The sequence below is a fragment of the Cyrtonyx montezumae genome, unplaced genomic scaffold, assembly GCF_038088225.1.
Source record: "Cyrtonyx montezumae isolate F1298 unplaced genomic scaffold, pur_monq_1.0 scaffold_3, whole genome shotgun sequence".
Taxonomy (NCBI): domain Eukaryota; kingdom Metazoa; phylum Chordata; class Aves; order Galliformes; family Odontophoridae; genus Cyrtonyx; species Cyrtonyx montezumae.
The window spans coordinates 95,625,618-95,647,593 of NW_027072034.1; the positions used below are offsets into that span (position 1 = coordinate 95,625,618).

Sequence of the window (21,976 nt, forward strand, 5' to 3'; positions counted from 1 at the left end):
ACTGCACATGATGCGGATATAGCCGAAATCTTTCAAAACTGAACTTCCTTTTGAGACGGTGTTCAGTTGTGGTGAAAAATATTCATTAAACGTGGAAGATTTTCAAACCCAGATTCTTTTAAGAGACAAGAGATGGGCAGCACCTCACATCAGCACTGCAACGAGCAGCCGGTGCAGTAGAGAAGCAGCAATGTGCTCTGTGTGTATATAGTCAAACACAGCCCTATTGCCACTGCTGTCTGCACAATTGTTCTCATGCATGGTTCTAGTTCAAGAAGGACAAAGGACGTCTGGAAAAAATTATCAGCCGCACAATACATACCCCAAATCTTCCTAACACCTCCTTAAAGGTCAGTGAAGTCCCAGTTTGTGTTCTAAATGAGGTGGAAGGATTTACTGTTCATTCCTTTTGAGGTTTCATTTCTTTTATTGACCGTTTATGGCTCCGTATGGTTCCAGGGAGGGTCGCAGCAGTTATTCTTTGTCATCGCTGTAGTAGCGCTTTTTCATAGCTCTGTACTTTCTGAGGAAGTACAAAGCCTCCAACTCTTTGATAACAAATTCTCCTCGTGCAATTAGCTGCTTAATTTTTTCAGGATCTTTCACATCCTTGTTTTTTAGAAAAGCTGCTTTCAGACGGCTTCTAAAGTAGTCTGCTCCTTTGGGATACTCCCTTCCAAGGTACAACAGCTTGAAGGGAAGAAAAAAAAACAAAACAAAACCTATTTTCTCTTATTAGGTAGGCTTCAAAATACAAGCACTGCGTGTAGCCACTTCAGACACTTACGTTTTTATAAAGATTCAGCACTTCACCTCTTAAAGAACTGGCCATCGCACATGTCACCCGCCTCCTAATTCTCAACGTTTGATTGACCTGAAGGACAGCGAGCGGGACGTTAGCCTGTTGTGGAACCACTCAGGCCCACACCAGCTGCAGCTTCCCCCCGCACTCCGCCCCGCTCGCTCTGCCTGCCCCCTTTCCCCTCTCTCGGACGCAGTGTACTCCCCCGCGCCGCGCCCTCGCCTTCCCCACCCGGCACACCAGCACGGCCAGCCTTAGGGGTTGGCCAGATTCTTCCAGATTTTTTCCAGAAATCAGAACCAACCCCCCAACTCCCACGAAAAAAAAGGCAGAAGAAAGGTCGGCTCCTCACCCGCTCCGCGCCCTGCCGTAAAGCGCGCTGCTTTACGACGCTGCCGTAAAGCGACGCACCGCCCTTCCGCTCTACGGGCGGCGGGAAAGCGCGCGGGCCGTCGCCACGGCAACGCGGCGGCACCATGGTGAGGGCGGCTTGGGGGCGGCCTGGCTCCGGAGTTAATTAGTTGACTAGTTTTAATTAGCGATGGGGGGGCTTTTATGATATATTTTTTCTCTGTGCCCCGTTCTCTGACTTCTGCTTTCCTCTGGTTTTGTCTCCGAACTTCTAGGGTCCAAAAAAGCCCAAAAAGGTGGGTGGAAGTGTGCTGTGCTCATGGCTTGTTGCTGGGAGCTCTGTGAGTAAAGCCAGCGAGTCCTCGTGCCGAGATCAGAGGAAGCATCAGGCACCTCAACTCGTCCAAAAACCAGTATTTTAAAAGCTTTTTGTCCCAGTAACGCTGCTGTGACAACGTAACAGCGTGCAGATGCGTTGTTTGGAAACAGAAAGATCCAGGCTATCCCTGCTGCGTGCGGGTGATGGAAATATCCAAATGGTTTGTCAGGATGTGCTCTCTGATAGAAGCAGATTTTATTTGCAATTGCAATGGTGAGCGTCCTGCAAGCAGGAGCATGCCTGCCGAAAGCGTTACATCTTCGGTGCCCTATTGCCTGACGTTTATCTTTTCCTCCCCTGGTTCCCCCATTGGCTGGGGACTTCAGGTTCACAAATCTCCCCAACGCTTACCTAAACATATTGGATACTGTCTGCACATAAACTGTTGTTTATTGTATATTGCTAATTGTTTAACATTCTCCTCCTTAGATTTTCTACCGCTCAGGTCTTGTCTGTCCAGCACCAAAAATGAGCAGTCTTCCAACATAACAAGCCTATTGATATCCTTGTCAGGGGTTTTTGATTCGTAAAGGTATTATCACACTGTTTAGGAGTGGGATGTCTAAATTGTCTTTAACTCAAGACTCAGAGGTTCTCCAGATGGCTGGACAGACAAGAGCTGCAGTCTTCATACGTATAAATTAACCCATCTGCTTAATCTCTGTGACTATAAATTCCTTTGCCTATGTACTGAGCGTGGAAAGTTCATCTTAAGGACCAGTGTGGAAAGTTCATCTTAAGGACAAGCGATGAAGATTATCAGAGACCCCGACGATGTAAAAAGACCCCCGAAAGAACTAGTAGTACCGATAAAGGACGCAGGATGGCAGCAGAGACCATGAAATAGAATTCCTATTGCATTCCACTGCAGAAACAACATTCCGTTCCTACAAGGGCACTGAACTCGTGCCAGTGGTTCGAGCTTTCTGATAGCCTTTGTGTCCCGAGTTGCATTCATGCATTTATTTATCGCTGTGCAAAGTAATGTAAAGCCAATAGCTTTCCAAGTAGTTACACATTTTGCCTTCCCAGACTGAGCCCTTGCAATTACTTGTCTCTCATTAGTTGGGATGTACGGTCCTTAATTTCAGTTCTCCAAAGTGCAACAGCCAGGGTAGGTGCCTGAACTGTTGATGTTGATGTGATTCCCTGCATTAATGGGAAATCAGAATTTTCTTTCTCTGTGCCTTTAAGTGCAGTTTTATAGTGACAGTTCTGATCCCACACATTTGATTAAACAACCCAAGACTGTATCAACACAAAACAAAGCCATAACCAAAAAGTAAAATCCAAGAGTCTTCCTTTTTGTTGGTCAACAAAGAAAAGTTAGGAGCCATTAGGATGCCTTCAAATCCAAAGAGAATTATGCTTTGCTTATCACAGTTGCCTTCAAGTCTCTTGAAGACAACTTGGCCTGAAGCATAGCTTCCATTATCACATTTATACGTGCATTTATAAATTGGTGAGGAATCTCTGAGATTTAGGTTACAGGACAGAGGGAAGTGTCCTTCGGTTAGTCTGTCACGTGTCAGTCACTTATGCATGTTGCTTACCTTGTCTTTTATTATTAAATGTTCTTTATGCGAGGAGTTGATAAGGAATAGAATTTCAGAGATCGTTTTGGATCCCCTGGAACCTGGACAAACCATCAACTCTGACCCTTACATCAATCACCACACTGACTGAGCTGAAGGCTCAGACATCTGGAGTAAAGCCAGAGGAGAAGACAAGCTTTCTTTAGCAACGTGATAATGCCAGGCCCCGTAGCAGTTGAAGGCTGTGGAGTACAATGCCAGTCTTGGCTGGACTGTCCTAACAAACCCACCATATAGCCTGGATTTGATGCCTTCTGACTTCATCTGTTCAGGCCAAGGAAAGGTGGGCTGTGTGGGCTGTGCAGGCTCTTGTTCATTGCTGGTGAAAATGCATACCTAAAGGTGGTGACTGTGTTGAAGAAGTGTTTTGTAGCTGAGAATTTGGTTTATCAGTTAATATTATCATGTTCTTTTTACCTGTTGCAATTTCCATGGAAATAAATGGGACACAATGTTCTCAGAGCAACCTGTGTATGATGGCTGTAAGAGCATGCATTGCACCATGGAAACAGGAAGAAAAATGGAATCGGGGTGTATACTGAAATTCTGGAGGCTTCAATGACTGTGCTGGAAATCTAAAATCTTTATTCTGGGTTTGCACTGGATGGGCAGAATGATTTTAAATGCCTTAAAATAATATTGACATTTTGTTTCCTTTAATTTATTACAAACATTAAGTCCAGTGGAAAACAAAAAGTTGGCAAAGCTGAAAAACTGAGATTACGAAAAAAGCTGAGATTACAGAAAGAAGAGGAGGAAAGGAGGCTGAAAGAGGAAGGTACTGTGCACTTCATTTACAACAAATGTGATGACACAAATCATTTAATATAACTGAACAGGAAAAAGTGACCTGCCGAGCCGTAGCACACCAATGTTAACATTCCATTTCAGAAAATGCACTTCTCTTATTTCGTGTGGGTCACGTTCTGTATTAGCTGTTACTGCCCCCCACTTCTCACTTTCCTGTTACAGCCACACTTTTTCTTGTGATTACTTCTGCCATAATTAGGAGCCTGGGGAAGAGAGTGTCAGGAAGAGTTAGATTTTTTTCCTCTCAACCATTACATTCTGAGATATTCTCAGTGAGATGGCAATGCAGTGTCCTGTTTTTTTTCTTCTCTCAGTCCTCATTATCAGAAGGTGAGAGAAATTCTCTGAAAGTGCCTTTTTCCGGAGAAGGCTGACAGGGAACACCTATTGTCAGGAGCTAGCTGGGTGTCTGCTGCCCCTCTGCCATCCCTCTGGCAGTCAAAGCTGTGATCTGAGTAGGTGATCCTGAGGGGGACTGAAAGCTGTTGAAACATGCCGAAAACCTCACCTGTTTCATGGAATAAATATCTGTAAGATGGAGTTTCTTTCAAAGGATGTAGGAAAGGAGAAGAATAGCTGGGGACTGAACCACTCAGGTGGTTTCACAACAGACTTCAGATTAAGATTGTGGGCCTACTCAAGCTGTAGGGAGGGGAAAAGGGCACACCTGTTGCTATTTCTGAGGGGAGAGGTGGAGTCTGCTGACCCCTTTCAGCACTTGCTTTGTCATGGGCTGATTGGGGTAGTGCTGTAGTAGTGGGCTCTGGTACTCTGATTCAAATGAATTCATCTAAACTCGTTTGGAAAATTTCTGGGTAACGTCAGATATATTGCTTCTTATTGTGCTTGTTTTGTCATTACAGCTAATAACAAAATAATGTGTCTGGTTCTAATAGGCAAAATGTAATTGTGCTCTTGATGTATTTCCCAAACTTCAGAGGAAGCTCGATTGCAAGCTGAAGAAGCAGCAGCCAGACGTGAAAAGGAGAGCATTGAACGGGAGCATATGGAAAAGCTTGAGGCAAAAGTTAGTCCATAGGCAATAGTTACTGAGAAATGCTAATTCCACTTCTAAACTTGTGATGGGGTCTGTAAAGCATCGTCAGCAATTTGGTGTGAGAATGAAAAGGAATTTCCTCATGTCTTTAGTGCTGGGAAGAAAGGAAATTATCTTGCATTGCTAGGTCAAAATTAATCACCAAAAGATTAAGCAAGCCACTGGGAATTGGGAAGGTGCAAACTGAGAGGTAGCGCTTAAATAAAGCACAGTACAAGTACAGCCAAGATAAATGGTGCTGGAGTGGTACTCTGCTGTATTATTTCTCTAAGGCAGAATACTTTATCAGGATCAAGAACGAAGGGAAGCTGAACTTGCGGAACTTAATTCACTGGAAGAGAAGTTTGTGTGTGCACAAAGGTGGAAAATGGAATACAGAGCTCATACAAAGGTAAGCTTTTGAGATGTGCCCGCTGTCATCAAGTTTAGACAACACAGAGGCTTTAGGCTATGTCCGTGTTATAGGACCTAGGGATGCTTCCGTATCTTGAATTTAGATATGTGTGATGACTACCCCTCAAGTTCCATCTCAAGGTAGGAATTTGCCCTGCTCACTCTCCTTTCTGTACCTTGTTGTACATGGAAAAGAAACGAGGAGGAGGCTGTGTGGGTGATGAGGCCCCATAGCTTACCCCATAGCTTACCCATAGCTTATCATAGGAATGATGTGAGGTGGGCAGAGGTATCTCAGCACAGTAATGTGAAGGCAAGCCATTTCTTTCTGGCTTAATGATGACTGGTAGTACAGGAAGCACTACAGTCCTGTTTAGACACAGATGTGAATGTATCACTAAATGCATTTGTCCTTCAGAATCCTCCTTTCTTGTAATTGTGAAAGTCATTTGCACCATGTGCCCGCATCTGATTTTCTTTAGTACTTTTTCTGTAGTGGGAGCATTATACTGCTTGTGATGGAAGTCCTGACCCAACTGTACTGCCGGAAATAAATACGTTCATGAACTTATGGCGAGAAGACCAAGCTGAGGACATCCAGTCTGTGGTGAAGAAGGGAGAACAGGTGCTAAAAGTAAGTGTTTAATATAAGTGGTATTGTTGAGTTTAAGATTACCAAACCTATCCTTAATACTACTCGTCAGTGCCCACTCCTGAAATCGGCCGTAGCCTTCATCTTCATTTTTTTCCTCAACTCTAATTTTCTTTTTTATTAATTACATATTTATCGTTAAGTATAAAGTAGCAGACTATCGATTTTAACTATTCTGTGCATTTAAGGGACATCTGAGTAATGTTTCCACACTAAACTCTTCCTGCTATCTACATTTTAAGAAGTCTTGAGCCAGAGTGCACCAGGTCGTGTCACGTATGGATGCTTCAGTGGGCAAGGGTTTGTCTGTTGTAAGGAGGTTATTAGCATGTTTATAACCAGTGAAGTGTTCTCTATGAGCTGGGCTTCCCAAAATGCACAGCCAATCATGTGTCTGATCTGTAAATTCTGGATTTTGTTTTCATTATGCTAACTTCACAGTGTTCTTCTGCAAGGTAAATGGTTTCTTGTAGAAACGGGGTGAAAATTTCTTGTGTAATACAACTTCTGCTGGACTGGTTTTGTTCTGCATGTTAAACTTCCCTTCCTGCAACGCTTGCTGGGTGCTAAGATTTTCACCTGCTACGTATTGCCTTCTTCTGAGCCAGCAGGGGTTATGCAAGGCCTTTCCAAGAGCACCAACAGCCCTCTGATCATCTTCGTGGCCCTCCTCTGGACCTGCCCCAGCAGCTCCACGTCCTTCTTGTGCTGGGGGATCCCAACACAATTCGAGCATTTCTTTCCCATTCTATGCTCATTTCTGGAGAAATGCTCAGGGGAGCAGAGAAGGCAAGGCTTGGAGGAGGAGAGCACAGCACTTGGGACAGCAGCCTAAAAAGATAGGAGGCACTGAACGAGTTTGACGTCCAGCTGAAAAGTGTGACTTCTGGCTGTAGTTCGATGGAACCAAGACTGACACAGGCGATGATCCACGTGTTTTTTGGATCAATATGTTACTGTTAAAGTTCAATATTTATCATGGTCCCTCATGCATGTCGCTTTACAGACCCCATTAAAAAATGCCATTTAGTTCTGAGAACTGTTTACCAGGGTTTCTTAGGCCACAGAATGTTCACAGCCCACTGTGGTAAGCTCTTCCGCCTCTTTCTGATGATCGTTTCGTTTCTGTGAGGGTTAATTTTTATTTGACACCCTCTCCCTTCTCATTATATGCATTTTCATTTTGTCACCTTTCTGAAGGTAGCTTTAAAATAGTAATATTGCCTGTCATTTTACTGTTACTGCTCATCTGCTCTGAAGTTATGAGCTTTGCCACAAGGAGCCCTGAACTCACCAGTTTTTCTTCTCTTTCTGAGTATAGGACGCTATGTCAGGTACCATACAGTTTTTTGAGTGTTTCATGGCATCAGTTGAAATATGTAACAGTAACACTTGTGATCTGCTTACCATGTCACTCATGGATGACAGCGGCTTCTGGTGATTGTCAGTGGAATCTTTTAGTCTTACGCACTGGTTTACAAATTACTTGTGTGTGAAGGAAGGCAGACACGACCTGCAGTTTCCAGCATTCTGCATAGTTGCCTGTCTGTGCTGGTTGAGCACAATTCCTATGTATATATGAGATAAATTATCTTTGCAACAGAGTTATGTCTAGATGCAAAGGAAGCAAGTCTGCCTCGGTTTTTATGACAGGACACCCAGTATGTTAGGATTGGTGGCAAAACAAACGCTTTTCTCACCTATCTTGTCTTCTAGTTAATTGAGGAGTTGCAGTTCCTTTTGCTGGACACGCCACCAAGTGAGATAACAGAAAAAGAAACAGCCCAGTACCAGGAAACGATGCTGGAACTGGAGAATCTTCTTCATCAGAAGTACAATGAAGCAACAGAACATTTGCTTAAAGTAAGATTTACTGTTTCCAAGTTGTAACACATGCAATGCATGGACATTCTGCTTCCAGTGTTTTGTTGTGATGGTACTGGAAAGAATCAAAAATGTTTAAACAACAGCAAAAAAGAAAATACATTTTGGAATCCATTTTCTGGGTTACATGTGTAGGGGGTGATGTTGCTTGCTATCTGCACGGGGTTTACATGGCAGGGTTTAGGATTGCTGGGGGCTGCAGGGGTGGAGAGGGAGAGCAGTGTGGTGCTGCTGAGCTACCTACCTCTGTTACCACACTAGGGTAAATATATCCATCATACGGGTATGTATGGTTAGCAAAAGAATATTGCTAGAGGAAACAAAACCTACAACAAAAGGGAATAAAGGAAATTGTGAGCAGCTGTATGTTTGTTCATAGTCAAAACCTTCTGTAAATCCTTGATTTTCTTCACCGATTTAAATAATTAACTCCTAGTGTAAATATCATTTCACAAGCTTTGACAAAAATGACAAAAATTTTGACGAGCTTTTGACAAAAATCTGTGCAGCAACTGCATAGGGCTGCTTTACTGCTCAGTAAACTTTTTTTTTTTCTTTTTCTAAACTTCTACTGAGAAATACAAAATAAACTACCAATGGAGACAGGCAGTCCCATTGAAGGGGATGATGTAAGACCTCATATCTGGTTGCACATGGATTGACAGAATTGATGCCTGAGGAAGGAAAAGTTTTAGCAAAGAGATCTGAATGTATAACCCGGCACGTTCTAGTACGTAAACAAAACTTAGCTGAGCTAGGCCTGGTGTGAGTTTTGCTCCTATGTGTCCTTTTTTTAATCATTTATTCCAGTGTAGGTTTAAATAAGTCCACACGATATAAATAAGAAAAGAAGGTGATTTCATCTGCTTTCCTCTTTGCAGTCAGCTGTTATGTGTAAAGATTCTGACACCGGAAATATGCATACAGCCATAAAGGATGAAAACATTACTTTCTGTCTTTGGGCCAATCTGAAGAAGGAAGTAAGGTACAGTGTGCTGAAATTATTAATTTGGACTGAGACCTGGCTTTTTCTAGCCAAGTCAAGTACTCCAAGAACCAGTTTCTCATAACTGTTTTTGTGTTGAATAGGATTTATTCTACAGCCTTCCAGTTTCTTAAGCTGTCTCATTTTCTTACAAAGTGGTGCAGCAAGTGCCTGTTGGAGTTTGTCTGCCATGGCTGGCCTCCTGTGCTGCACAAACTGAAGCATAGGAAGTTCTGCACAAATGTGCATGGGAACTTCTTCCCAGTGCAGTGACGGAGCAGTGGCACAGCTGCACAGAGAGGTGGTGGAGTCTCCTTCTCTGGAGATGTTCAGGACGCTGGTTCTGCCACGTGGTCTTCCTATTGGAACCATTGCTTTTTGGCAACTCCTGATCTCCCTGATGCCTTTACGGGTTTCCTGGAGGAGCTTACAGACAGCTGTCAATGCAGGGCAGGAGGCACAGCGTGACACCCATTTCACTGTGCCATGCTGCAGCAGAGAATTTAGCTGACTTCTAGTGTAGAACATCACTAAGAATAGTTATGCGTAAATGTAAAAATACGTGCTGCCCATCTTAGTAGGCAACTTATTCTTCTTTAACTTATGCACAGATTCAGGAGTCACGTCTTTGGTGATACGTGTCATGGATTTGATCTTCCAAAGTCGCTGGCTGTGAGCAGCATTGCTGTTCGCATATTGCACACTCACCATGACCACGTATCTCCGCTTTGGCTGCGGTGTCAGAGGGTGCCAAGATTGGAAGCCTTAGATAGTGAAGAGTTACCTCAGCATTCAGAGGGCAATGCAGGGGAACCAGAAGAGAAGGAAACCAGAGAGGAGCCCAACGTGACTGCTGAAGAAATGCTTCTTGATAAGAGAAATGTAGGTAAATCAGCTCACGAAAGGATATTGTACAGTGCTGTTGCTACTGGAGACCCAGCTGCTGTGTGGTTGCTTCCTCACGTGCTCTGTGCCTAAGAGAACAAGTTCTTAAACTTTCAAGGGTAAAGATGACTTTTGTTAACACTGCCATGAATCTTCTGAGGGGATAGAAAAGCAAATGACCGAAGACTGTCCTAAAAATGATACAGGGGGAAGTTTTGACAGGACACTGCAGTTGCTGTCTGTTGGCATTCATGAGTTGGCACTTGGTTGGCATTTTAAGAGCAGGATCAAGCAGTGATGATCACTGGGTGCTGTCGTAAGGCATGTGCTGCAGTCTGGGATATATATCAGGAAGAATATGTTCTGCAGCCCATAAATTGGTGGCCCCATAAAATCACTGCAGGAATGCAATGTTAGGAAAATCAAAATAATGCAAAATAGGATTTGGAGCTCTCAGGTTTGGTTGTGCAGTTGAGCTGCTCAGGTACCGTATATTGCTCCTTTTGCCACCAGAGGGCTTTCAAAATCTGTTTCTGGCTGCTCTTCTGCCTTTGCAGTCTGCAATGGAACATGATGGCTTTTGGTGTTGTGGGGTTTCTTGTTTTCCTATTTTTGTTATTTGGGTTTTCCCCCTTTTGGTATCACCTGTGTCCTGAAGGTGAAAAACAGGTGCCAGCAATCCCATTGTTTTTGCTTTTTTTGTTTTTGTTTTGGTTCTGTATGACAATCCTTGTCCATTGGCAGTTTTCACCTGTGTTTTCCAGTCCTACTTACAATTTCATTGCTTTTTATTTCTTTTTTCTTCCAGGTCACGCTCTCTTTTTCTCTCTCTTTTGTGCATTTTCCTGTTCTCTTTGAAGCCTCTGCTTCTCTCAGCTATGGCAGTCACTCCTCCTGTCTGGCTCTGCTGTCAGCTCCCCCACATTTATGTGGGTAACACTGTTTCTCCTCCCAGCCCAGGTCAGAGGGTGCATGCTCTTTCTGCTCCCTGGCAGGCACACAGGAGGTCCCTGTGCCTCCACACGTGTGGGTTCAGTTTTCTTTGTGGCCCTCTTTAGCTGTGAAGTCAGCATAACTGTAAGTTTTGAGTGCACACTGCTAATAGACTGGATGCTTGACTAAATGCTGGAGGCAGAATTTGCAATTGAAACTATTATTTTCTCTTTCTCTCTCTTATTCATATTCAATTTTAAAACTGGGAGCTGCCTTTAATCAAAATTGTTTTTCCCAGGTAGGTAGAAATGACTTCCCCTAAAACCTTGACTCTGTAGCAAGATCAGTGCCAATACTGCTGCAGGAGTGGAGCTGTACTCTTTCTCCTTGTGCTGCTGTTTTAATGGAAGTGAGACTATTTTTTTTAATTGTGTGTCTTTATCTAATTAAAAATCTTTTACTTCCAATGTAGAGTACTGTTTCATTTAGAGGAAATACAAATAGCATAGCTGACGCAAGTGAGGTGACGGAAGAGAAAACTGAGAATAAATCAGAAACCTTGGACACACCACCAGAAGGTACTGAGGTAGCTCTTATTTACAGCACTGTGAAATTACTCATTCTAAACTTATTCCATCTAAAGGATGGAAGGATGGCATTACAGATCTTCACTGGAATAGAACAAAGTTTGTAACTGTCTTGCTGACGGGAGTCTTGTTGACATTTCTGTTAATGATTGCTAAATACAGGGAGAAAACTGGACAAATAGGCAAATGGCAAATAGGCAAACCCACACAGCCACTCTGGGGAGGAGTCTGAAAGGGCACCACTAAGTTACCACAAATTCAGTGACAGCAGGCAGCCAGGGGAGGAGAGAGGAAAGTGGGGAGTGGGCAGCAGTGAAAACAGCAAGAACTATTGCAGGTTATTCTCTGGATCTAACTTAGTTGTACCAGAAGTTAATTTAGCTTGGAAGAATTAATAGCTTTGTTTAGAAGACGTTTAAATATTAGCGTATATTGTGTTACTTTAGAAGGGTGAAGTGCAAGCTACCACCATGGCTGGTAGCGACGTGGGTTTTGGTTCCTTTGTTCTTCTTGCTCAGAGTAACTGCAAAAGGATATGATCTTGTATTATGGATCCCAGAGAGTAAGAGCTCTGTGTTACACACTTAAAGATGATGCTAGGAAATTAACAGCACTTTCATTTGTGTTTCTAACAAGCTTGAAAGAAATTTGCATATTTATCTTTTTTTTTTTTGAGATTATCTCACGTTTCGAAAGCATATTTTTGTGACACAGCAGTTCTGACTTTATTGAACATTTTAACTTGATACCTATCACTGGTAACATTCTTTCTTCTTCTGTAGCATCATGTACAATGGTACCTTTCACCTTCAGCACGTGGCCTGTAATTGCCTTATATCTTTTTTTATTTATTTCCCTTGTTTGTTTAATCGCCAATGCAATTATCCAAGTTTGGCCAGAATATACTGTCTTGCATACCTGTGAAATTCTCCTGTGATTAGTGATGCAACTGGTTTTTGTCGCTGGAACTTTGTTCCTGTGTGAAGCAGTTTGAGTGGACTACAAATGTAAGAGTAGGATTAAATCTTCGGAGTGCTCAGTACTAAACACGAGACAAGCTTTTCATTGCCCAGCAGCCCTGTTTCAATCCGTAGTTAATGGATATGTGGCTCACCAGTAGGCGGAGCTGAAGTACCACAGAAGGGGAGGCACTTCAAGCACACCGACTTTTTGTGCAAATGCAACGACTGGAAGCATGACATCTCAGTGGCTTAGTTTAAGCACCTCGGTAACTCGCTTTGCTTGGTTACTTTGTAGTTCAGATTCCACAGACGCAGGAAAAGACCGGTGAAGAAGAGGAGGTCACTGACAAAAGCACAGTTGATTTGCAACAATTTGCCCCTGTGGGTGGCGTGTACCACATAGATGTGCTGCGACTTCCACTTCAGGTCCAGCAAATCAACAGCTGGAGCATGGTGGAGGTGAGTGAGGAAACACTGCATCTCAGGGGGCAGAGGAGGGGCTCAAAGGCCCGCTGGTAATGCTTCCACCACCGTAGTTCCCATGAAAGGAAACAGGCACTACAGCAGAGCTTGTACAGAGTGCTTGTTAAAAATCAAGCAGAATATGTTAGCAGGAGGATGTCATAAGGAAAAACATTTGTTAGAGATCCACTGTATTAGGAAACCATTCACACTAGTAAACTTTAAATGGTATACCTTACAAAAATCTACAGGTGTGGAGGTGGACTTAAGTAAATTCAGGCTACTCCATTTTCTGATAAAACATTTGGTCTGTTCCTCTTTCTCTTTGACCAAAGTTAATTGATGGTGGCTTGGAGGCATACCCCTACCCCCCACAGGAGCCTGAAGATACCACGCATCCACCAATTCAGATCACTCTTGGACTTCCCAACCATGTGATCTACTGGAAGCAGCCTGTGATAGCCCGGTGGGATCCTGCAGGTACCAACTTAAAATAAATTGATGTTGTTTGGCTAATAGTTTTCTAAAATATTCAAACTTGGGTAGAAATTCTATCTAAATAGAAGAGCCAAAAAGTACGTTAAAGATTCCAGTGTTGACCAATTAGTGGGGGTCATTTCATTCTTTGTTCTGCTTTGCTTCTCCAGTACACATAGCCAGGGACTGCCTGAGGCTTTTGATGTGAATGGAAAAAAGTCTATTTACTGAGGTAGCAGTACAATTGTATATCACAGATCAGGTTTTGCTAGGACTAAGCTCTCTGAAGTCTACTTTGACTACTACTGCACATTGTCATGTTAAAAGAAACTCTGAAGTTAGAAAACAAATGCAGTATTCGCTTATTAAAATCTGACTTCACAGAAGTAGGTAGAAACTTATGGCTGAAGTTAGTGTTCAAAATAAAGTTGTTAAGTGCTGATACTATATCAAAAGCAATAGTTACAGTAGTAGATGCTGTTCTTTTGAGTCAGTCTTCTATGTCAGGATTAGTTCAATTTTATACTCTTAGGTACAAAGAGAATTAATCTTAGCTAACGCTGAGTATAAGCAGGAGCTTTGTGTATGCATCTTTGTCTTTTCTCTTTTGTAAAGGTGAGCAGTGGAGAACAGATGGCATCAGCAACATAGCATACAAAACAGAGGAGAAAAGCATCACTTTTGAGACTGATGCCTTTTATACAATAGCACTTCTCCAGGACATTCATCTCAACATGCCCTATCACACTTGGGAACTGCAACCCACTGGGACAGATGAAGCACTGTTTACCATTACTACAGTCTTTGCAGAGGTTCAGATACAGATTAAGGTACTGTATTGACATATAAATTGGTTAAGATCATGTCTGTTACTGAAAAGCAAGTGTGATCTTAAGCATGGAACAGAAAAGCAGCGTAATCTCTGGAAACCTGCAGCAAAGCTGCTTTCTGTTTTTTTTAAGAAGTAAAGAGCAGGGGGGCAGCTAATGTAGGCAGTATCCAGAATAGCCAGGAGGCAATAAATAGTTGATGTCTGAAGCAGAAATAGCTTTTTTTTCAGTATTAAGATGCTTTCATTGGTTTATGCAACAGGGTAACCAGTGTATGCTGTCTGCAGTAGATGAAGAGAAGAGTGTGCTTTCCCATTTGATAGGAAAGTGGATGTGCCCAGTCACCTTCAGAAGAGCTTTAAAGAAGGGTGGTCTGAATATTTTTCCAGGAGAGTATTCATACAAATACGTCCACATGAACAAAAAGGTGCATGCAAGTGAGAGATTTGCTTCCCCCCCCCCCCAACCCTTCCACCTCTGTCTTGTCTCAGTACAACAGGTGTATCAGTGAGTGGCAGCTTAGCCAACAGCATCTGCTTAAAGAAAGCTTTTTCTTACCTTCAGCAGAAAATGATGCATACTTTCTAACTGTACTTTCACATTACAGGCTCCCCTAACAGAAGTTAGGGCATATCAACAAATGGCTCTGGTTGCATCTGCTTTTGCTTTCAGATGGAGCAAATGGAATCTGGAATCAGGTCAAGATCAAGTAGTGTTCAAGGTTTGTAGCTTTAGATGAAATTTCCAGGGACAAACCAGTACAGAAATGTACCACACAAGAGCACAGATGGAAGTTGCTTGTTTCTCTAATGGCCTTCAAGCCTTGACCTGATCTATATACATGGGACATCAGTTCTGAGATTTAGGGTTGGCTTTTTAGGGTAAAAAACAAACAAAGGCACAGCTGTGTTCAGTAGAACTTCAGAGCCTGCTTCACTGCTGCTTTACAACTCTGATATCTGTGAGGAACAAGCCTGAAAGCTCTGGTGGTACAATTCTTAATAACAAAGGCATTTGCTAATGTGCTAAGATATATAGCTGATATAGGTCAGCTGAGGCTAGGAGATGCTGATTTTTCTTGAAGTAACCTATATATGAAGAAGCTCCTCTAAATTACCATCCAGTTACCACCTGGAAGCTGCTTCCAAGCTTCATCGGCATTTTCCTCTGGTCCACATTGTAAAGAAGGAAACAACTTGATTTGTTTCCTCACTGAATGGCATGAGGTCAAAATGTCTCCCACACAGAGTAACACCCATATTTGGGCAATTTGAAAGATACTGTTGAAATCTTGAAGTGCTCCCACCCTTGAGTTACTGTTCATATGAATGTCACATGCCTTTAAGCCCACTACTTAATCCAAGCAGAACTAAAATACTCAATGCCTGTTGCAGCCAGCTCTTCTTTCTGTATGAGCTAGGAACAGCAAGAAAGGCAGTGACCAATTCTTGCATTTTACAGAGCCAAAGTTTGTGTTGATGTTATTTTACACAGCCGTTTAGGTAAAGACCTAATGTTAGATTAAGAGTTCAAATAAATACCGAGTCTCTGTAGTAAACTCATAAGTACACTAGAATTAGTCCTCTGTCAGCTTCATCTTACAGCCCATTTTTTTCCTGCACCAGGTAAGGGAGCATCTTAAAGCAGAATTTGTCACAGATGAGGAATATGAGGAATGGTCCCTTTACATGTTTAATGGTCAGAGAGCCCAGAAGCTCAAGATTACTGAGGCCAGTGGAGCTTTCTCAGCAGAACTAGAAGCAGATTCTGAATTTCACTCCACACTCTACCACATGCTGAGAGATTCTGCCAGCAAATCAGCAATAGACAAAGTGAACACAGCTAACTTCCTGTTTGTTGATGCTGTCTGTCAGCTGCTCCTTGCTACAAGAGTTTTAGTGTACTCTTAAGTGCTCCATGCTTTCATTTAAAACTTTATTAACAAAAGCTTCAATAAAATCACATTTCAAATCTTCAGTCTTTTTCTATTCAAACTATTGGAACAGCTTTAATGACTAAAATGCAACCATCACATTTTTGTTAAAATAAATGTTACTTACTGTCTCATGGCTGGACTGTTTAGCTGTATTTGTTGTTAGCCACATTCAAAATCACTACCTGGTTTATTCTAAACCTGGATAGAAGACCCCCCCCCCCCCCCCCCTTCCTACTTGAAAAGATAAATACTTCTCATTCTGGCAAGAATTAAGTCATGGAAAAACAAAAGAATATCCTCAAAACAGCCATAACCCAAACCAACCAACCAACAACACCCATAACTTTAAATATATTACCTACTTCAGCATAGCTTCTTATACTGTCAACTAGAACTCAGAAGTACAGCTTCACACAGGTCCGAACCTTTGTTATACTGGGGGTGGTCCGTTGTGTTGAAGTCCTGTATATGGCCACAGCAGTTGCTGTAGTGAAGTCCAGGAGTCCCCAGTGCCTACAGGTGCTGCGTCTGCTGGTCGCTGGAGAGACAGCCCAGTGAGGAAGCTTGTAAAAGCAGCAAGCAGCACCAGAATGGACACAGAAACCCAGAGAGTTTTGTTAGCGTTGGAAAAGGAAGTCTTGAAATGGGATGCCCACGATGACATTAAATTGCACCTGCGGGATAGAGTAAGTCATGTAACGGTTCCTTCCACTCTTCTTCAGAACTTGCAGCTCCGCTCCCAACCCTCATCCTTAAGAAGGAAACAGCAACCAAAAACACCCACAAAACAAAACGCAAGAGATACAACTCACTGAGACAGCAAACCAAAATCTGAACAAGCACAATAAATCATGAGCTACCACAGGTGACAGACAAGGGTTCTATAGCATTGGGAGCTGTCTTCTCAGTTTTACATGCTAGCATGTAATTGTCTCCCCCCTTGACCAGGAATGCACAAAGGGCAGCTTTAGCTCAGGATACTCATGCAGTTTTTCCTGTAGAGAGCACACAATTACTTCCCTGTAGGGCAGGAGTTTAAGGTGAGGAGCTTTGAGAGGATTCTTCTGAAGGACAGCCCCTCTTTGACCCGTGACACCCAGAGAAGTTAGCTGCAGTGATCTAGGCTCAGTGGCGATAACTGCTTGTCTCAGTTTGTGCCAGAACTGCCAGTAAGCATTGCACAGACCTCAATTAAAAAAAAAGGTGGTTTTTTTCATTTGTGTTTTTAAAATGAGAGATGTTGGAAGCTCCCAGTAGCTCAGCTATAAGTACAGGCACAGAGTAGTAAATCAAAGTGAGCAGGGAGCCTTGTGCTGCAGTCCATCTCCACACTACCATTCAAGGCTCCTAACAAATCCCTGCTGAGGTGAGTCCAGTACCCGATGTTATTCATTCCTGGTCAGTTCATTTCAGAAGTCTGTTTTAACAACAAAACCCAAACTTACAGCTTTGGTTCCTCTTCCCACAGCCAGACACTGCTTTACCACATGACCACGTGGAGGGGGGGAACTTACGCTGACTTCAGGTTCCACTTTGATGGACACTTTCCTTTCTCAGAGGTACTTTCCTTTCTTGATAGCTGTTCTTGCATTTCAGCAGGCAATTCCAGCTGCTCAGTTCTGTAAGCAAGCAATAGTTCCAAACCATTTCCACCAAGCACTTGATTTGACAGCTCACAGTCCCTTGCATTATAGCCCTGAGCACGTTGCAACAAACCCTGTATGCACACTGCAGAGGGCGTTTCTGCAGAACTTACTTAGTTTCAGGATGCTCGTCCTCATACTCGGTCCAGGAGTACGTGCTAATGAAGCGCTGTAGGGAAGGACGCTTCTCATTTTGCCTTGCTCCTAGTCGGCCCCTGTCAGATTTTAAACATATTTGCCTTAATTTCCCACCAGAAACACAGCATGATAATAAAAACTCAGCAGCAGCCTACTCATTTGGTTGGGACTTAGACAAAAGTTTCAGGATTAGTCACCTGAAATTAGTCTTTGTTAATTAAAAAAACCAAATCCATTGACGTTAGCTACCTGGTTTTCATATTTCAGTTCTAGTTTTTCAATTAAGGGTTGAGAGATTTAAAACAGAAAAGCTGCAGCATTTAGTCACAAAAGCTCATTCGCTTATGGAAGCTCACAGAGCAAATGTGAAAGATGCAGCCCAACGTTCTTACATCTCAGGATGCTCCACAAGCTGCTTTACACGGGCACGGCTTGAGCCAGAATACACTTAACCCTAGACAAAGAAGAGGCCAAGCAACTTTACCAACTGCTCGATCTCCTGTTGAATTTATCACTCCGATCATCTCCAGCAGTTTCTTGTAGTTGGGCCTACAGAAGAAGCATAAGCCACTTAGCTGCCTTTTCCCAGTGAAACTCAGCCACCTCTGAGAAGGGACAAATGTCTCAGCACACAGCAGCCTTTACTTACCAGCGGCATCCCAGCACCTGCATTTCCAGCACTCCTAGGCAACGTGGCAATGCTAACTCTTCGTAAGGACGGTGATGGCTATACAGATAAAAGGCATTACTGGCTCTATCATGGAACGTCTCAATTACTCACTGAGTGCACAAGACACCATCTGTTTGGGTGTATAAAAACCTCAATGTTGATGCTTAGCTTGAAGTGACACACAAAGAGTATTTAATGACACATGCACCAGCCCATTTTGGAAAGAAAACCACCATATCAAGCACGCACCCAAGTGCCAGCACATGACTTGGCAAAAGAAACCACACACAGACACTGAGAAACACACCTGACATTTCACATTAAACTGTCAGGGCCATACCTTGAAGTTAAAGGAATTGGAGAGCTTTTTGTTTGTAGACTCGTCTGTGAACAGATGAAACATCAGGAAGGCTCACAGGAATGTGATGAGATTTAGTTGTAACGCAAGGTCTGACATTTTGCAGTATCTGCCTAAGCAGAGAGTGCATCAAAACGCTCCCAGAAAGCAGAAATGAGATTACAGGGGAAAAAAGAAAGCTATTTCTAGATAAGTTCTTACTATACACACATTATACATCCTCTGCAAGGATCAATTCCTGCTGCATTTTCTACCATTATGAAGTCAAACACTCTATTTCAGGCCAATCTCTTATAGTCAGTTACTGCTTGCAGCCAAGATTAATAAAGAGCAACCTGCAGTTTAGGAGGCTCCTCAGAGGACTTTAGCAGTGCACAACTAAGACCACCCAATCCATTTTTAAAATACACACTGTTTACTTCAGAAGAATTTCATGGTTCTCCTGGAAAAAAAAACACAAATTCATGGCACTGTCTGAAACCCCAACCGTTGTGCCATTTGCTTAACAGGGGAAATTAGAGCACCTGCAGTTCAGGAGGCTGAGATTCAAGTTTAGAGAAGAGCAGCAAGCATCTACAAAGTCAAAACTGAACTACAAAGAAATAACTACTGATAACACCGCAAGGTGAATGAGTACCTAAAGGTACTGCCCAGAAGCAGTAAGATTTCCACAAGTGCAGTGCATACATATTCCTTACATTGTTTCTTCCCACTATCCTAAGATTCTCAACAGCTCGTAAACAAGTCCGTTCATAGTATGTTGTTAATACACTGTGAATTTTTCTTCTATTTTTAGAAAAGGGGATACATCAGTCACACAAACCCCTCCACCTAAGATGCTGAGCTTTAAGTAGACACAGGTCTGGCAAACCCCAGCAGGAGGAGGGGCCAGCCTCCTGAAGAGTTGGAGTTACCTCGATCTCCAAGAGCACTGAATGACCTCTCATTCTGGAGCAGGACCTGCTTCAGCTCCTCAAGTTCTGCATGCTCCTTTGTGTACATGCGCTTCAGGTTTTCCACGTGCTGAATCATTACTTCCACAGCCTTGCTGATACGGCTCTCCTGACAGAGTGAAACAGCCATAAGGCGAGGAAGCGTCTCCCTGAGGAGTCATGCTTAAGTTATAAGATTCTTTTTTCCCTCCTTCACCATTTATCTACTCCCATCTTGTACTGTGGTGGACAGTAGTGAGAGGATGTTGCATCACCTCTACAAAGTTTCATTGCAACCCATCTCTCATTTCACGCCCAAGTTTCACAAGTCTCATCTCTCTGGTGATGTCTCTTATCTGAATGCCATTCGGAGTCCTTATAACTCACCCGCTTTGAGCTACAGTCCGAACACCCACCACACACTTGCTAGCACTGTCAAGACTTATCCTTGTGCTGCTCTTCCACACTTCTACATACTTATACACATGCATGAGTTCTAAAAATCCCAAATCTAGCCCTGCAACTAGCTCACAGGTACTGCTAACCCTCTACAACTAGAAGCTTTTACATAAGAAACACATATGTGGGAGGTGTTACCTGGTTAATAGCTCCCAACATCTCCGCTCTGCTGGCAACTCTGGCTGCATACTGGCTGAGAAACTGCAAGCTTTTCTGCAGCTTCTTAATAATTTCCTGTGCTTGGTTATCCTCTTCACACAAGGGAACTAAAGCCTAACAGGGACATAGATGAGAAAAACAAATGAGAGCTGTTAGTAGGGAAGAATGGGCAAACTCAACTGATGACACTGAGAGGCAGTGTTCGGGCTCACAGTCACCACATCAGCACTCATTGGCCTTGCTCAGTGTACCTTGATAGAGACCTCCAGTGGGCAGAGACTTCATCTTACCCAGCATAAAAATCAACTGAGTACAGGGCTCTTTCTGCACACCTGTGCAATATAGAAACTCTCCACTGCCTGAGCACTCAGATGATTACCCCTCCTGCACGACATTTCTCCTATTTTGAATTCACCACTTAATTTGATCATATTAGTTCATGATGTATTACAAATTCTGGAAGAAAAAAGTCATACTGGGAGACAGCGACAACCATTCATCCCATGCACCCTCCTGACAGCTCCAGCTTACACTCACCTCCAGCATCTTCAGAGCACTTGTGATCTCCTTTTTCAAATTCTCCTCAGCCAACTCTCGGGATCTTTCTTCAAGCCTCACCCTCTTGTCCAAGGTGAACAAGTCACATTTAAAACCTAAAGACAGCCTTAGAAATTCTGCCTATTGTGGAAACAAAAAAATTCAAAACAATTCAAGTGGTGCAGAGGTTATTTTTTAAAAGCCGATATGGATGCTGAAGTGAGATTTTGGAATACACTCCATAATGAAGTTATAGGAGAGATGCAGAAGATAAAACAGGGCTCACTTCCACAAAGCTAACCCTCCCATCTGCAACCAACTCACAGATGTAGACTGGGTTTGAGCACTCTTTTATATGGGAAAAGACAGCAATACATAATGAATGGCTTATCTACAAGGTCTTTCTGTTGGCCACGATATGTAAAGGCACAGACAGTAGGGACTTACCTCCACCTCCTTCTCACTTGGAGAGTCACTGTGGGATAAGAAGAAGCAATCATGTAACAGACTGCCACTGTGAATTCCTATGTGCAGGTGATCACTGTAAGTCAGAACACTTACGGCTCATTTTGCTTCACTTTATCTCCTTTAAGGCCACCTGCAGTGGGTGAACTCCCTGGAAAAAGTAAAAGCTTTCTCAACCAAGATGAAGAAAAAACCCAACATCCACCAAAAAGGTTTGTGGGAGCCTTCAGAGCTCCAGCAGAAACCATAGCTGAGATTCCCTGTGTTAAGCTCCTGCCCAGGAAAAACAGTTTGTGTACCTCACGTGTACAGCATCCATGCAACAGTGACAACAGAGCACTATCACTTGCATGGAGCCACAGAAGTTAATTGTTCAGACGACTTCAACTCGCACCTTACGTGCATGGGGAACGTTAATAATACTAAGCTTTGGATTAAGCTCTCAACCCACAGGTTCAGGACGTTACCTACACCATCACAAGCTTCTGTTCTACTCAAAAGGCAAAAGGGTGAGGTGACAGAGTGGGGGTGGCTAAGCACAGCTCAACTGAAGCACTTCCCAGCTTATCTGGACCACAGTACCCTACATTCTAGTTAGCATAGATGCTGCTTTACAAATCTCAAGGGGAGAACAC

General features: G+C 43.0%; 4 protein-coding genes across 4 annotated transcripts in view; 1 reads left to right on the top strand and 3 right to left on the bottom strand.

Moving 5' to 3' along the window:
* Window positions 1-255: 255 nt before the first annotated feature.
* ETFRF1 (electron transfer flavoprotein regulatory factor 1) lies at window positions 256-833 on the bottom strand. The gene is made up of 2 exons (XM_065741096.1): window positions 788-833; window positions 256-690 (listed from the first exon to the last, which is right to left on the bottom strand). Exons 1-2 carry the CDS (start codon window positions 830-832, stop codon window positions 475-477), a joined length of 261 nt encoding a protein of 86 aa, XP_065597168.1. The 5' UTR covers window position 833; the 3' UTR covers window positions 256-474.
* Window positions 834-2,281: 1,448 nt separating this feature from the next.
* On the top strand, window positions 2,282-15,954 carry DNAI7 (dynein axonemal intermediate chain 7). The gene is given in 15 exon segments (XM_065740880.1): window positions 2,282-2,335; window positions 3,740-3,905; window positions 4,876-4,964; window positions 5,284-5,385; window positions 5,884-6,021; window positions 7,756-7,902; window positions 8,805-8,908; window positions 9,520-9,790; window positions 11,199-11,304; window positions 12,571-12,734; window positions 13,073-13,217; window positions 13,830-14,044; window positions 14,307-14,471; window positions 14,652-14,765; window positions 15,670-15,954. Coding segments are annotated over 15 exon segments (2,265 nt in total).
* Window positions 15,865-21,976, bottom strand: part of IRAG2 (inositol 1,4,5-triphosphate receptor associated 2) — a 35,028-nt gene continuing 28,916 nt past the window's right edge. Inside the window, 11 exon segments of the mRNA XM_065742443.1 lie at window positions 15,865-16,654; window positions 17,495-17,599; window positions 17,737-17,838; window positions 18,246-18,310; window positions 18,411-18,488; window positions 18,772-18,815; window positions 19,704-19,851; window positions 20,319-20,453; window positions 20,877-21,017; window positions 21,324-21,351; window positions 21,438-21,492. Of these exon segments, the coding sequence (XP_065598515.1) occupies window positions 16,411-16,654; window positions 17,495-17,599; window positions 17,737-17,838; window positions 18,246-18,310; window positions 18,411-18,488; window positions 18,772-18,815; window positions 19,704-19,851; window positions 20,319-20,453; window positions 20,877-21,017; window positions 21,324-21,351; window positions 21,438-21,492 (1,145 nt within the window). The 3' untranslated portion in view covers window positions 15,865-16,410.
* The window catches only part of GYS2 (glycogen synthase 2), an 88,202-nt gene continuing 86,933 nt past the window's right edge, over window positions 20,708-21,976 (bottom strand). Inside the window, exon 17 of the mRNA XM_065742470.1 lies at window positions 20,708-20,720. The gene's annotated coding sequence lies outside the window, so the exon portion shown is untranslated. The remainder of the gene's footprint in view (window positions 20,721-21,976) is intronic.

What these genes read in the sequence shown, in the direction of transcription:
- ETFRF1 (XM_065741096.1), bottom strand. Translation starts at nt 832, where the DNA reads ATGGCCAGTTCTTTAAGAGGTGAAGTGCTGAATCTTTATAAAAAC. An exon ending in TGCTGAATCTTTATAAAAAC is followed by an intron (nt 691 to 787) that starts GTAAGTGTCTGA and finishes CTTCCCTTCAAG; the next exon opens with CTGTTGTACCTTGGAAGGGA.